Source organism: Sorex fumeus, unplaced genomic scaffold, assembly GCF_029834395.1.
Source record: "Sorex fumeus unplaced genomic scaffold, SorFum_2.1 ptg000054l, whole genome shotgun sequence".
Taxonomy (NCBI): domain Eukaryota; kingdom Metazoa; phylum Chordata; class Mammalia; order Eulipotyphla; family Soricidae; genus Sorex; species Sorex fumeus.
Window position 1 is genome coordinate 20,172,775 of NW_026606111.1, and position 17,873 is coordinate 20,190,647.

General features: G+C 33.0%; 1 protein-coding gene across 5 annotated transcripts in view; it reads left to right on the plus strand.

Annotated features, from left to right (window-relative positions):
* GRIK2 (glutamate ionotropic receptor kainate type subunit 2) overlaps window positions 1-17,873 on the plus strand; it is a 672,268-nt gene that overhangs the window by 509,812 nt on the left and 144,583 nt on the right. For 4 of the 5 annotated variants that reach the window (XM_056124990.1, XM_056124987.1, XM_056124989.1 and 1 more), the window contains one exon: window positions 9,986-10,209. In XM_056124990.1, the coding sequence (XP_055980965.1) occupies window positions 9,986-10,209 (224 nt within the window). Of the gene's footprint in view, window positions 1-9,985; window positions 10,214-17,873 lie in introns of those variants that run through there. The other variant, XM_056124992.1, reaches the window with a different exon arrangement.

Below are 17,873 nucleotides of genomic sequence, written 5' to 3' on the forward strand. Positions count from 1 at the left end.
GAAATATAGGTGAGATAAAAGTTTAAATCAGTAATGAGAAATTGTGTGAATGTTTTGTGTTTTTAGTAACTAGAATTTTAAAACAATACTTTGCACTTTTAATTTTATACTTCAAACTTTGTATATAAATTCTTTCAAAAAAGCAATTAATCATTTATGTGTTCTGGAGAGATTCTTCTTTGCTTGGTAAATACATAATAATATTAAATATTGGGACTTTTATAATTTCTTCCTTACGAGAACAATAAAATATAAAATATTCTTCATATTTAAAATATTATCCTTAGTATGAGAAAATTCTTCCACTTTCAATTTTAAGGTCTCTTCCAAGCAGTGTTCTGGAAAGCACTTCTGGTAATACTCTGTTTGAGCCCAGAAAGGCAGAGGGTCACAAGGCCATCTTGATGGTGTTTGGGGATCCAAACCTGGGTATTCTAATACGTAGCACACACATATGACCTTTGGGTTATTTTCTTATCCCCAATAATTACAATATAATTTTTTAAAAAGCAATTTATTTTAGATTAGGAAGTTTGTAATACTTAAAATTCAGAAGAGATAATAACTGGAAAATCATCATTCAGTTCTTCTATATGAATAACAGTGAATTCTGCTTTGGATTATTGACATATAGAGTTTTCTTATGTAAAATATCCTCAATTTTGTGAACATACGTGTTTTAAAAATAGCCAAAAACTCAACTTGAACATTAAAAAATAAATTTTATGCCACTATTGGAATGAGAAAAGAAGATATTGTGACAATTCTAATATTAATACACATAAACCATCGGGTTGAGAGTTCACAAAAAAGTCATATAGAAGTGGAAATAAAACAAAATCAAATAAAACTCATTAAATCCTCCTCCAGTGAACCATCAAACTAGAAATATTTTAGGGCCAGGACTTCTAAATATTTGCCAGCTGAGAATTTCATTTTTTATTCTAATATTAGTGGCAACTTTGGTAGATTTAGGTCAATATCATTTGAAATTATCAGCAGGTTTAAGCATTAATAAAGTAACAGCTGCTGAAGCAGCAGCTGAATCTACTACTGTTTGTGTTTAATTCTCTCTTAATTGCCCTTATTCAGGCTCTACAAATGTGAAGGAAATCTTCATATTTTATAGCTCAATTGCCTACTTCATTTTCTACTATGTATTAGCTACTTACACTTGGTTTGATGAAAAGCAACTAATGACTATTTCTTAAATCAAAAAGTTTTTGCTTTTTAAACCTGCAAGTGATATTACATTGTATATGTCATGCAGTATGCCCAATTTATATTTTAAAGTTTGAATGCTGACATATATGCAGCATATATAATATTATTCATTTAAAAATATTGTTAATTTTTATTTCATGTGAAAAAATGTGTAAGAACGTTTAGTATTTTTAAGTGTATTTTTTATTTACATAGTTGAATTACAAGAGTATAAATGCTTATATGTCTTAGGAGTATAATATTATCACAGAATGCCCACCAACAAGTGCCAGTATTCTACTATGAAAGGTACTTAGGACCCTTTACTTCATAATATTAATTCTATGGGTGACACCCAGCGATGCTCAGGGGTTACTCCTGGCTCATGCACTCAGGAATTACTCCTGGCGGTGCTCGGGGGACCATATGGGATGCTGGGAATCAAACCCGGGGCCAGCCACATGCAAGGCCAATGCCCTACCCGCTGTGCTATCACTCCAGCCCCCGTGATGTATTCGATATGCCAAACACAGTAACAACAAAGTCTCCAATGGAGACGTTACTGGGCCCGCTCAAGCAAATCGATGAACAATGGGAGGACCGTGACCGTGGATTAATTCTATGGTCAGAACCAAGGGTTTGTTCTAATTAGAAACTGTCTATACCCTTTGTTTATCTCTCCATATACCCCATTTATGAGTGAGAGTATCTAGTATTTGTACTTCTCCTTCTGACTTATATACTGAATCTGACACCCTGTAGTTAAATCCATGTCATAGCAAAAGGCAAGATTCCAATGTCTGCATGAAAGGGATAATTAATATTATTGTAAATCCCAGTATCTCAATGAAGATGTCTTAAAAGAAACAAACAGATTTAATCTTTTCTTATAGATGAGTATAGATGAGTATATGTAACACAACATTTTTTGTTTGTTTGGTTCTGGGCTATACCCAGGGACCACTTCTGACGGGCTTAGGGAATCATATTGGGTGCCCAGGAATTGAATCTGGATACAAAGCGAGTATCTTACACAATCAGCCTCTCCAACCTTGTAATCACATCTTATTTTTTTAAAATCTAATTATCTGATTGGAGCAGTTGAATTATTTCCTTATCTTGGCTATGTAAATAGCAATGCAATGTAATACATATTCAATATTATATACATATGTGTATATATACAGACATACATATACACACATATGGAAGTGTATCATACTTTAGGTTCTCTAGATAAATACCAAGTAGTAGCATATTATACTATAGGTCTATTTTTAATACTTTGGAAATCTCCATATTGTTTTCTGTGATGGGCTTGAGTGATAGCACAGTGGTAGGGTGATTGCCTTGCACTCAGCTGACCCGGTCGGCCCAGATTTGATTCCTCCACCCCTCTCTGAGAGCCCAGCAAGCTACTGAGAGTATCTTTCCCACACGCCAAATCCTGGCAAGCTCCCCATGGCATATTTGATGTGCCAAACACAGTAACAAGAAGTCTCACAATGGAGGCGTTACTGGGCCCACTTGAGCAAATCGATGAACAAAGGGAGGACAGTGACAGTGACAGTTTTCTATGATGGTTGTACTCATTTGTAATCTAAATTGAATGAGAGTTCCTCTTTCTCCACATCATCTCCAAGATTTGTTGTTTCTGACCTTTTAGACATAAGCCACTCACCCCACTCACTGAAGTGATAACTCGCTGTAATTTAACTGTGTGGGTCAGCCTTTCTCTTTCATGTGTCATATGTCCAGGCCCAATTGGCAGAGGGAGTTTAGTGATGACTGTGAATGAATAAAAGATAAAAGCAATAGCAAGTATAAAGTTATTGAGACAGGAATGTATAGACATGTTAAAGGTTAGCAACACAATCAGTTTGTTAGATCTAAGTATAGTCAAAGTTATTTGTAATGATGCTTTGAAATAGCCTGATTCTTTTTTTTATTGTTTGTGGTGCTTTGTACCTCAACACTAGATTGTATCCTATATATACTAGAATTGATTTGAGGATTCTAAATAATAATATTATGTGTTATGAAAGTGTCTTTCTGCTTTTTTTGTTGAAGAATAAACAGAAATTTGAGAAGAAAGACCAATTAGGAGACCACTACAAGTGTGTGGTCATGTGACTCAATTATTAGTTGGAACTGGTATATCAGATAACTTATATGACTCAAACCTTACCTTCAAGGAAAAGCCCACATTATATATTGTGAAAAATTCATGAAAATTTAGTGTCACTTGATACATGACATTAAAATTAATAGGCAAAGGGACTTGAGAGAAAACACAGCAGTTAAAGCACTTGTTTTCTGTGTAGCTAACTTGGTTTCAATCTCACAGACTAAATAAGTTTCCACAGGAGTGATCCCTGAACAATGAAACAGAAGTAATCCCTGAGAACATCTGCATGTGGCCCATAAACAACAGAAACTTCACAAAATTAACAGACTTAATTAATTAGCTATACCTTAGCTCTCTCTTTAGCTGGAGCGATAGCACAGCAGGTAGAGCGTTTGCCTTACAAGCGGCCAACATGGCCGACCCGAGTTCGATTCCTCCGCCCCTCTCGGAGAGCCCGGCAAGCTACCGAGAGTATTGGATATGCCAGACACAGTAACAACAAAGTCTCCAATGGAGACGTTACTGGGCCCGCTCGAGCAAATCGACGATCAACAGGAGGGCCTTTACCTTTACCTTTTATCTTAGCTCTATTCGATTATAGCATTTTCAATTTATTTATAATTACCCCTTGCTTTCCAAATGTTTCACAAGATTGTAGAAAACAAAGCAATGCTTATAACTGATTTTCTATAGACAATCATAAGAATTTTCAGAAACATGATTAGGCTGTTTTACTTAGCCTATCATAAGTCACTGTCACTGTCACTGTCCTCCCGTTGTTCATTGATTTACTAGAGTGGGCACCAGTAATGTCTCACAACAAATTGAGAGACTTTTTGTTACAGTTTTGGCATATTGAATATGTCACGGGTAGCTTGCCAGGCTTTGCCGTACAGGCGAGATACTCTTGGTAGCTTGCCGGGATCTCATGTCATTATATTTAATTATTGGGATTTAGAAAGAAGTTTTTTAAACTAAATAAAATTTCAGTCATTATGTCATTCACAAAGTTGTATACTTGCTTTATAATTTTGAAATCAGCCAACTAAAAATGGAATCAACAAATTTTCCCATAATTGTGAGACTTTAATTTAAATTCTTCAATTGAATAAATATGTGAAGTTGTCTTTTAGATATATAACTTCACTAGTTTAACAAAACTTATTTTTAATTAAAAATAAATATATTTCTAGATCAAGAACAGAGAAGCAGTTTATTCTTTAAAAATTTGAAATGATTTTCTTTGAAATTTTTATTGTGTTAAATTGATACTTGTTTCAGCAGACAATTACTTAATATTTCTTTGGTGTCAGATTTTTTTCCAATACACTAGAGTGTTAGATTAATTATGATTATTGGACCTAATGACAGTTGGAATATTTTCACATAGAATGATAGAATATTAAATTGAAACTTACAAATTAATATGATAGTCTTTGCCTAGGCATTTTTGTAAAATTTCCAAGGAGGGATACTTAGCATTGTCTGAGTTTGGAGTTTTGTGCTTTTAAAAAGGAGTGCCTACAGGTTACAAAGCATTTATGCTCTCATAGAACACGCAAAATATAATTACAATATTTATATTTCAAGAACTCTTACAGAGGTTGACTTATAGATTAAAAATCAGGAATAACAATATATCATTTATTATAGATTAAAAATCAGGAATAACAATATATATTATTAAGGGCTGGAGTGATAGCACAGCGGGTAGGGTGTTCGCCTTACAAGCGGCCAACATGGCCGACCCGAGTTCGATTCCTCCGCCCCTCTCGGAGAGCCCGGCAAGCTACCGAGAGTATTGGATATGCCAGACACAGTAACAACAAAGTCTCCAATGGAGACGTTACTGGGCCCGCTCGAGCAAATCGACGATCAACGGGAGGGCCTTTACCTTTACCTTTTACCTTATTATTAAGTGTTAATTTTCCTATGTAAGTTTATAGTGCTATAAAATTAATTTAAGAGAAATTTATGTGTATTCAGTGTTCAGTGTAAGCTGTACAGGATGTCTAGAACCAGTGATTTATCTTACAAAATATGCATAATGTGGGGAAAGGAAGAGTATTTGAGGATGGGAAATACAGATACAATATAGTAGAATAATGTTCATGTAGCATATAAAATGTTATTTAGAAAATTATCAAAGGGGAAGGAGCATAGTTACATTATCTTTGAAACCATAATTGCCTTAAAAGTGTATAATTCTAGTTTTACCTTCTGTAGAAAGATAAAAACCACACTACAATTTGCAGGTACTGTTGTGAGGATTAATACAATGATATAAACAAAAAAATACAAGTCTTGGTCCATCATGGAACATTTCATGCTAGCTACTACTATGAGACTCCCTTTCCACTTTCTATTGCTCTCCAGATATTTTTTTTTTCAAACCACAAACATATATTAGTGAAAGTGTTCTCTGACCAAAGAGTTAGAAAGGCGATTTTCTCTCTTTGTTTTATTTATATGCCACTTTATTTACTTAACTGTTCATTTAATCATTGAGTGAACTAATTTTATTTAATAATTTTGTATTGTTTTTTAAAACTTATCCTGTCATTGTCCTCCCGTTGTTCATCAATTTGCTCGAGCGGACCCAGTAACGTCTCCATTGGAGACTTTGTTGTTACTGTGTTTGGCATATGAATACATCACGGGTCGCTTGCCAGGCTCTGCCATGCGGACGAGATACTCTTGGTAGCTTGCCGGGCTCTCCTAGGAGGGTGGAGGAATCGAACTCAGGTCGGCCATGTTGGCTTCATGCAAGGCAAACGCCCTACCCGCTGTGCTATTGCCCCAGCCCATTAAATGTTACTTTATTCTTTTTTAAGTTTTTGAATCATTACATTTTTACCAACAGGATCTTTATGCCAAATCTGTCTTAAAATAGTACTGGAAAATACCACATTTACCATTTTAAACACCCTTAAAATAATCAAAATTATTTTATTATTAATAAACTTGTTATGAAGTTAAATATTATTTACAAGCAATACTACTATAGGTGGGCTGGAGCGATAGCACAGTGGGTAGGGTGTTTGCCTTGAACACAGCCAACTGACCTGAGTTCGATTCATTCGCCTTCGATTCCTCTGTTCCTCTAGGAGAGCCTGGCAAGCTACAGAGAGTATCTCACCCACAGCAAAGCCTGGCAAGCTACCCGTGATGTATTCGATATGCCAAACACAGTAACAACAAGTTTCACAATGTAAGTGGGCCCGCTCGAGCAAATCTATGAACAACGAGAGGACAGTGATTAATATATGTAAATAAATATGCTTTGCAGCTTTAAGATAATTCAAAATATCATTCTTCAGCTTATTTATTTACTTTTTGTCTCACACTCAGAAACATGAAGGGCTTAATTCCTTGCTTTGCTCTCAGGGATCACTCCTGGCAATGATCAGGGAACCAACCTTACCCACTGTACTGTATCTTTGGCCTACAGAGTTCTTATTTTTATTTTTTATTTTTGCCTACATTTGGCAGTACATAAAGCTTACTCCAGGATCTGTGCTAATGGCTGATTCCTGGCACGACTCAGACAACTTATGTAGTTCCAGGATCAAATCTTGGTTATCCTATGTGAAAAGCAAACACCCTACCCACTGTATCTTTCTGTTTCTGAGATTCTCATTTTTAAAGTAATTTTTAAGAATATTTGGTGGAGTGTGGGAAGTGCTGACAGAGGTGGAGCAAATGCCTCACACGTGCAAGGTTCAATCCCAGCACCACATGCTTCTCCCAAGGAACACCCAGTACAGCTGTGAAAGATCCTGGGCAGCCACAGGTGTGGTTAGAAAGATCACAGGGATGCTAAACTAAGTTAGAAAGCACCTGACGCCAAACTGACCCCAAAAACCAAATTGCCTGACCTATACTGTTGGGTGTAACAGGAAATGATACCAGGGCCTTTGTTGGAAATGACCCTCTAAAAATAAATAAAATTTAAAAAATGCAATTTGTGTGCAAGTAGAGATTCTTTAAATTATTAATAGCAACAAATTCTCATTAATAGAACATAAAACACAAAATCTTACTGAAAATACATCTAAAACAGTAGACAATTCAGTCACGGTCACGATCCTCTCCTTCTTCATCGATTTTGCTCGAGCGGGCCCAGTAACATTGTGAGATTTGTTACTGTGTTTGGCATATCGAATACATCACAGGGAGCTTGCCAGGCTTTGCTGTGCGGGCGAGATACTCTCGGTAGCTTGCCGGGCTCTCTAAGAGGGGTGGAGGAATCGAACTCAGGTTGGCCATGTTGTCTGGGTGCAAGGCAAATGCCCTACCCACTGTGCTATCGCTCCAGCCCAGACAATTCAGTACCAACAATAAATTTTCTGAAATGATGAATGTCTATAGAGTGGTTATAGATTAATTGAAAAGTTGGTAATAGAAAGTCAAATTTATATTAACTTTCTCACATTCATCCTATATATTTCTTACTCTTAGTCCGATTATTGGATAACTATTAAATAATTGTTTGAACTACTGTTAGTATGGTATATTTTATTGCTATTGATAGACCATCAACAATACATTATAACTAGATGAAGTATGTTATTTATATTAGGTTTAATTCTTAGTTCTATATAGTTTCATGGAGTTTTATAAATACATAATGTCATGTGATCATCATAAGTTATATTGCAGAATAGTTTTGTTGCCCTAAAAATTATCTTGTGTACCACTTAACTATCAGTAATCCACTGCCCCAAACTCTTGTCAACATCTTTATATTTTTTATAATTTTCTTCTGTGTTATAAATTTAGACTCATATAGTATGCATCCTTTTCAGACATTCATATTCCTTAGCAATAAATACTTAGTATTTTGTATGTTAAAATTTTACTTTTCATATGTCTATAATGAAGGAATTTAAAATTAAAATGATACATAATAAAAAGCAGTAAAAGGTCTAATATTATTATTTACTACGTATTTTTATTTAGTTAGCTAGTTTTTTGGCCACATCCAGCAATGCTCAGAAGTCATTCCTGGCTCTGTGCTCAAGAATCACTACTGGTGGTGCTTGGGGGACCGTATGTGATGCCAGGGATGGAACCCAGGCTGGCTGCGTGCAAGGCAAACGTCCTCCTCGCTGTGCTATCGCTCCAGCCCATATTTAGTACCTCTTTTTAAGTGTAGTTCTCACACTGAATTTTTATGTACTGTCTAAATGTTCGGAATGTTTATAAAAACAAAAAGCATGCAGAAATATAGCTTCCCCTGATAGACTGGAATCGCTGCTTTTGTTAATCTATGATTTTATAATTTTCTTTTAATATTAGAGCTTAAGTTCATCCCTGACAGATGGTTATAACCTGATGTGTGAAAAAACATTACTAATTTAACATATTTAAGCTACCGTGGAAAATTAGCGAGTTTATGAGAATTGAAAAACTCATTTCCTAATGCGATTTACGCAAGACTGCAAGGATTTTCATTAAGTAATATAAAACAAATTAGAAGGATAGAAACACAACTCAAGGACAGTAAATATAATCACTATTTTTTTTAAATTTAGCTATGTCAAACTTATAAAAACTTTATAAAAAATACTCTATAATTTTAAAGCCAAAAGTTTTGCTTCCTTCTAAAACATTTGCGGTATTTGTCATCATTTTTAGTTTTTTTTTAGTTTTTTTAATGTGTTATTTATAAATATGTTACTAATAGAATATTTAGTATACAGGAAAAACTTAAAATTGATTTTTAAGTTTGGATTTAAAATAATTATAAAAATCTTGAATAGCAGAATAATTCAGCTACTGAATAAATAATAGGTTTAAATTTTTTCATTCATTATGATGATTTTTCTATATTTACTTGCAACAAATGCTAACTTGCTTATCTAGAATGACTAGCAGAGTAAAATCAGATATTTTATGGGGTCAGAAATGTATAACAACTAAGACATGCGCCTTGCACATGGCCAACATGGGTTCCATCCCCAGCATCCCGTGGTCCCCTGAGTACTGCCAGGAGTCATTCCTGAGTGCAGAGTCAGGAATAACCCCAGTTCAAAAAAAGGTAAAATAAGAAAATAGAGAAATAAAATTTAGCAAGAGCAATAGTAGAACAGGTAGGGCTTTTTCCTTGCATGTGACTGACCCTGGTTCTATTCTCGGAATTCCATATATTCTCTAAAGAACTGCCGGGAGTAACTGCTAAGCATAGGGCCAGGAGTAACCCCTTAACATTTTTGGGTGTGGTCCCAAAACAAAAAAATCAGATATTTCACTTCTGGTTGGGAAGACTTTATAATCTCTGTTTCACAATCAAAGGCCAAGCCAAGGGTTTGTCATCATTTCATACTTTCTGTTCCCTGTTTTATTTCTCTCTATAAAGAAATGTTCTAGTAATGACGTAAGGACAGTGATGGTTGACCTTGAACATTTGGTGGTTTTGAGGTATAGTAACTATGTACTCAAAACCATGAAAGTCAGGACTGTTATAACCATGTTACAACATACGTTACAATAAATATAGTTAAAGATTTGATGAGATTTAAATGCTAATATTATTACTGAGACAATTCTAGGAATCCGTGGTTTTGTTTAGTATGGTGACAATTTTTCTGACTCAGAGCCACAGTCTGTTTAAATATATGTGCTTATATTTTTGTATGCTTTTCCCTACAGAAAGCCGACCTTGCAGTTGCTCCACTGGCTATTACCTACGTTCGAGAGAAGGTCATCGACTTTTCCAAGCCCTTTATGACACTTGGAATAAGTATTTTGTACCGCAAGCCCAATGGTACAAACCCAGGAGTCTTCTCCTTCCTGAATCCTCTCTCCCCTGATATCTGGATGTATATTCTGCTGGCTTACTTGGGTGTCAGTTGTGTGCTCTTTGTCATAGCCAGGTAACATGCTCACTTTTGTGATTTTTTTGGCAATTGTTACCTCGTTTTCTAACTAATAATTGTCAAAAGTCACAATGAATTTTCTTTTCTTTTTCTTTATTTCCTCTGGGGTGTCCTGGATAAACTTAAGAATCATAGCACTAATTCAAATATACTAAGATGCCTTTTTGGGCAGAAAGCATGCTGATTGTGTCAATAAGCTATTAAATCATGTAGTTCATTGTTTTTAATCAGGAGTTTTAAATAATTCAAGCCACTCTGTATATCAATTAGTTCCTCATTTTGAAGATTACTCTTAAACTACACAACAATTAAGTATGCTCAGATAACTTAAATCAGTCAGGGAACCAGGCTTGTGGCTCAAAGAGGGGAGCACATGTGTAGCATGTCAAGGATCTAGCTTCATCTTTGTCGTCATGTCCCTCTCCCTTAAGCACAGCCATCCATGTACAAGAAAAATCAAAGTGGTAAAACTCTAAAGACATTAAAAAAATAGAAGTACACAGTTAAAGCATAAAAGACCATTATAATTTTTATATAAAATTTGTCCTTTTATTCATACAGAAACATATCTGTTTAAATTTTTTATTTCTGTTCTTGTGCAAGGAATATGATAATCATAGGATTAAAGTTATGCTTTATTTTTCATAAAGAAATAAAAATAATTGAAATACAGATTTTTTAAATAGCCTTTAAGAATCTATGATATAGCTCAACCTAATTCAGTTTTACAGCTTCATTGTTTCTGTAGAAGTGCAAATTAACAATTATTCATTATAATCTTTATATTTTTATACATTCTACCCGTCATCAAAATAACTCTAATTCCAAGGTTATTTAGATACTTGCATGTATTTTTTCATAAAAATTATATTATAGAAAAAAAGTTCTCTTCATTACCAAAATCAAATTAAATAACATTTATTTAGAATTTTTCAGTTATATGATAAAGTTTCTTCTGATGATTTTTTGTTTTTTGCTTTTTGGGTCACACCCGGCGATGCTCAGGGGTTACTCCTGGCTCATGCACTCAGGGTTACTCCTGGCTCATGCACTCAGGAATTACTCCTGGCGATGCTCGGGGGACCATATAGGACGCTGGGAATCGAACCTATGTCGGCCATGTTGGCTGCATGCAAGGCAGATGCCCCACCCGCTGAGCTATCGCTCCAGCCCCCACTTCTGATAATTTTTTAAAAAAATAATTCTGTAGATTTTTTTAATGAAGTCACACTCATTTCCAAGAAATAAAATATTTAGTCTAAAAGAATAAAAATATAGTGGTATATTTTTGCCTATTTATACATAAACATTATACAAATGTAGTTTTCCATTTGAGTGAACATAAACAATTATGTCATACATAGTCATACAATAGTCATTTATTTGCATTTTCTTAAATTTTATAGAGTACTTTATACCTATATAATTTACAATAGTATAAAGGAATATGTTCAAGTTTTATTTGAAGTTAACAACTTCTGAAAGGAGATTATGGAGTATAAACTTTTAACACTAGCGTTTAGTGTCTGTGAAAATAATGTGGTGTTTTCTTTGTCTAGCAAGCAGCTTTGGAACATATACATCTTTTTTATAGTAATTTACACAAGCCTTCCTATTAAATATTCAAGAAATTAGTTCTAAGATGACATCTTAATTCAACAACTAGAGAGCTAAGCAGTCTTCCCACAGAACAAATATACCTACTCCAAAGTATAGAAACAGACCCTTTCTTGTGTCTTCACAAGATTCTTTAATCTATAGTCTTTACCTATTCTTTACTCACATCAATATAACAGTTTATAGGAACAATATAAAGAATGCCTAGAGGAATGTTCTGAGACAATTCGTAAGCAATTCTTAATTAAACTGAAATAAAGATAATTACAGTTTTAGGGAGTCTTGATCAGGGACTATTAGTTTTACTACAAGTTTACATTAAAATTTTTAGGTATACCTGATTTTTCTGAGCCAAATCTCAAATTAGATTCAAAACCTCATACTGAAGTTAGCTTAAATGTGTACTTCAAAGCAGAGGCTGATGGTATAGATATGCACTTTTGTAACTTACTATTTCTAAAACATCTATTTTGATAACCCCTCAAATGATGCAATATCATATTATCATCATATTTATTTATCAATATAAAATTAAAACTTTAAGGATTCTAAGAACATTCTGTTCAATTTTCAATGCTATGATCTTGCAGAAATATTTAAAGTTAAAATCACACTAAAACTCAGCGGTTTTTAAGTTTAGACCCTAAATTAAGCTTTAAAACCAGTAATTTGTATATTTCAGATCCACTCTGACATAATGTTGAGTTCTTATTACCATGAAAGAAATTCTTGACATTAAAATGGAGACAAAAATTCTGGCTTCAATTGTAGAACTTAATTACATTTCTAATTACAGTGAATCATGACCTTTGTTATAAATTCAGAATAAATCTAGCATTTTGATTTTACCATTGAATAAAGTTTATGTCATGTTACATCGAGAGGCTGATGAACTATTATGGATGTTAAATGGATACTTCTCATTCCTGGCATAAATTTAAGATGTTTTATGGTTTATGATTTTTTTTTAAGAATGCAATGTACTTTAAGTATATTTCCTAACAAAATAACACAATACATTTTTCACTGGGAAGAAATATACAACTCTAAAGGATATCAGTCATGGTGGCATTAGTTATCTTGAAGTTTATAAATATTTTCTAAGTCCTAGTATTAGCATTATTAAATTTCTGATAAATTAAGATTAAATAACAATTACTTTTTTATTGGGTTAAAAGCTTGTGAGTGCAATATGTTCACATAATCCCCCCTCATGAGAAATGTTCACATAATCCCCCCTCATAAGAAAAGTGTTATTTAAGAAATGCTTTAAAAATATCATTTTTTTGAACCAGGTTAGAGATAGCTGATTTTATTTGTTTTTCTATATACTTTATAATCTGTGATTTCTTGAAAATAGTTGTATTGTTTTTCATAGCATAATGACATAATCAGCATGCTATCTAAATTAGCTGTGCAGTCAAGAGTAAAAATTTGCCTCAGGTACTGAATCCTAGGAACAGACTGACCTTATCACAGGTACTCTAACAATAGCTTTTGTTTGATTGAGGATTAGAAAGAAAATCTTGTCCTTGGCTAGAAATTTAATCACATTTGTCCCTATACCCTTCTTCTGCCCTTATTATTTTTCCTTTGACCTAGGTGTATTAGAAATGGCAGTTAGTCAATAAAAAGGCTGGTTAGGGAACTCACTCTACACTAACAATGGGAGGTAATTTTTCACCTTGCTTCAAATATTTCCTTTAATAAAACACAAGTAATATTGTTACAATAAATAGTATTTATATAATAGAGCCCTTTAAATTGTCACTATAATACATATTGCTTCTAATAAATAATATTTAATTTTAACTTGAATTTGTCATTATAAATAAAATAAATTTTGGAAAAGAAAGTAATATAATATTAATTTTTTAAGAAAAATATTTCTTAATTTACTTAATAAAAATACTAATTAAAAGAAAAGAAAAAATCAATCCAAATTGTTTTGAAGTGTGAATAACTCTTATAAACAAATATATATTTGCCTTAAATGCATATTTGATTTTAAATTTTTTAATTTTTTTTATCTTTTGGGGGCACACAAGGCAGTACTCAGGGATTTCTTCTGACTCTGTTCTCAGGGATTACCCATGACAGGCTTCTGGTACCATATTGTTGCTGGTATCAAACCTGGATGACTGTGTGCAAGGCAAGCACTTTACCTGCTGTACTATCTCTCCTGCTCCCAATATTAGATTTTATAAGTTAAAAAGACAATAGGAGTGCCCTCTGATTGTTTTTCATTGAATTATTTTGCATGCTTTTTATAATAAAATATTACATATCGTATTATTGGATGAGTTGGCAGGGGATATTTTCCCAAAAATCTGCTCAGGGTTTATTTTTCACAGTGATGGCCAGGATAAATATGATATATTTTGGCTCATAACATTATCTGTGGTCACAAGATGACAAGACCATCACTTTACTAAGAATTCTTATGCTTGCAAAAATATTCTTGTATTTCTCTTAGAGCCCAAAGGTAAAGATTTTCTAAACATAGATTTTTAATGCTTTAACCCGGTTTAGAAAATGATGTCCAAAGTGCTTGTTTTAACAGCTTTGATCTTGACTCATGACTAATGTGCAATAGCTTTTATATTCCTGTCACAATGATGGGTGACATTTAATGTACAATGAAGGGCAACAATGAATTATTATGCACTTGAAAATGGATAACTGTTTTGGTGGGATGTCCAATGTTAAACTAATCTGCTGTCAAAAAGACTGTTGTCACATTGAAATGAAATGCTATTTTTTTTTTGTCTTTGGCACCAATTTTCTCATCTCTTACTAGAAAACAATTCAATTTTACATTTTCATTACTTTAGATGTATTTTACCTTTAGTTTTAGTCATGTTTTGCTCAAGTAAATTGTAGGGAAGCCTAGCTGCTATTTTTATTTCTTTATAAAAATGTTTCATGGATATAAAGACATTTTTGCTTGAGTGCTGTTTGCCATTGTGCCTTTCATGTGTACAAAAAATATTATTCAAATTTAATATGTTAACAATCATCTTATTTTTGGAGCTACAAGTCAGTATTGAGTCAAACTGAACTTTTAAACTGTGTTTTCATGAAGATTTATTTTTACACTTGTTACTTGACAGGTCTATTATAAAATAATTTACTTCCTTATATTTAATAGTTTCATTAATGTTCAGTAATGTAGTAAAATAAATTTGGATTACTAATCATAATATTTCTGATACTTGTAAAGCTAAACTGCAAACTCAGTTGAATCAGTGATTTATTCACAGCTTCTGTGAATATGGCATTTAAACAGTAGTGATTTTTAACAGATTATCTGCACATAAAAAAAGGAATCCCTTAGTTGTCATCAAAGAAAATAAATGTATGTCTCACATCTTAATTTTATAATTATGATAAAATTTATAAGAATAAAAATATGATCAAAGCAGAGTAGAATGGCAATTTAAAGTGTTTTTAAAATATTTTATAATGAAATATATTTTGGTCTTTATTTTAAATTATACCTGAATATCTTTTAGAAGTTATATTTCTTTCCAAATTATTGTTCAGATTATCTTTTGATTGTTACAAAATTATTTATAAATATAAGACAGAATTTAGTAACCCAGTTTTATTTTTCAAATTCTATGAATAAACTATTTCCCCTTTGTTTTTTCTTAGCCTAAGATAAATTCAAAGATTCCTAGATGCAACATAGTTTCTTCTCTCTTATTATTATAGTAAATATCTTGATCAATTTGGCTATGAGAGCTTTGGCCATTCTATAATGTTTTGTTCATCCTATGATGATTTGGCCATCCTATGATGATTTGTTCTAAGTAATCAATTTATTTCAGTTTTAATTATTTCATGAAACGGTGTGTAGAGTCATTTTAAGTAACTAAGGAATACCCAAAACTTGAAGCTGAATGTTAAATTATGTTTATTCTTTAAAAACAATAGCCCTGTATTTCTAATAAATACCTTATAACACATATATTTATCTTTGTACACACACATAGATTTGCATATGTGTACAATCTCAACATATTCTGATGAATATCTTTTATAAAAAAATGTTTTCGTTTGAAAAATTGGAAAAAGGATCTTGGCTTGTCAGTTGATACCATGCTTATTACCCGTTTCTTATGAGATAATTAAGATTGAAGAGCTAATATGATAAAAACAATACAAAGAAGAGCACATGTTGTTCACCAATTTTTCAGGCTTACATTATAAACAGATTTATTTTGATCATGAAGGAGTGATAGCACAGTGGTAGGGCATTTGCCTTGCATGCAGCCAACATGGCTGACCCGAGTTCGATTCCTCCGCCCCTCTTGGAGAGCCCGGCAAGCTACCGAGAGTATCTCGCCCGCACAGCAGAGCCTGGCAAGCTCCCCGTGACGTATTCGATATGCCAAACACAGTAACAACAAAGTCTCCAATGGAGACATTACTGGGCCCGCTCGAGCAAATCGATGAACAATGGGAGGACCGTGACCGTGACCATGTGAAGAAAATACATCAGAACACTTAGGAACCAACAAAATAAAGAGAACTAAGTGTTTTTACCAAGTTATATACATACTATTTTTTGCAGTTTCTAGGAAGCTGCTGTTCTTATAGAAACAGAGTTCTGTGAATTATTTGTAAGAAACCATCTCCCCAGCTAGTTTGGTCAGTTTTATTTCTCAAAATACATTGACATTCTGTTTCCAGAGCCAGTGGGAGTTGGTACTCTTGACCTTTTGTAGTGTTTCTCAATCACCTAAGAAAGGTCATCACAATCAGAAGTTTTCCCAAGAAAGTACTTTTTTTGTTTTTACAGGAGTTCTTTCTTAAATATTTTTATTTATAATATCTGATCAAAAGAAGCCAAAGCTTTTATATAAAATGATGGTTTTTGTAGAATGCCAATGAAATAAAAATAATTAGAAAATAAGGAAATATCACTAGGGATTGATTCCTTTCTTCCTTAATGTTCTGCTCAACAATTAAGAGTACTCTGTTCATAAAATATAATTGTCATGAAAAGTCTAAAGAAAAAGGTAGTATAATTTCAGGCTTGACACCTAAATTATTATCATTTTTGCTTGTGTAATGTTCTTGGGCAGATTCTTTGGTGTAGTAATTCTGTCAGATGGTAGTTTTCATTTATAGTTTTTCCTTGGTCTAGTGACATGTGGGAATATCATGGAGAGAAAAAAGGTAATAAACTAATACATATCAACAATAGCTTAATTATGTTTGAGAAGCATATAGAGATAAATTTGTTCACTTATTTTTATAGTGATTATATATTTAATGTTTTAATTTAAGGAATAAATAAGCTAACACATTGCCCTCCCCATGTATGTATGAAGAACATACATCCTTCACAAGTAGAAATGTTTTACTTATGTTTAATGCTAACATTGTTGTAGCTTTAAATTATAATTTGTTATAAGGAGGAAGGTTATTCTAAAGATTAAAATAGCAAACATGCTAGAAAAGAAATTTATACTTTGATCCTTTTTGACAATTGTGAGAAATTAACTTTCTACCTTTTATCTTCTAAGAGTTAAGGGAAAAGAAAATTCTCAGCTACCTTTTAATTTTTAAAATGATACTATACTAATGTTTATACTACATCTTAGTAGTACCTACATGTATGATTATAGGTGATTACTTTTAAGAATCAATTTAATACCTAAGAACAATTTGTTTTCCTTTTTATCAGTAAATTAAAAAGCAAAAAAAAATTTCCAGTTACTTGGGCACATAAAACAGTCAGAGAGTCACTACAGAGAGACAAAGCTTGTCTTCTATGAGGCCAACCAGAGTTCATTACCTGGCACCACCTAAGGTTCTGGAGCAATGCCTGGAGTGATCCCTCAGTGCTGGGAGTAAACCATGAGCCCCATCGGTGGTGATCCCAGTATCAGTTTTTTTAAGGTCCTGGCAAGCAACACATGTTTTGCTTAAAAAACATTCTATAGGAATGCTTGCTTTTCTTGAAAATTAGTTATTATATAAGTTATATATATAATAAAAGAATGAAACCACATTGAAAGGTTTCCTGGGAG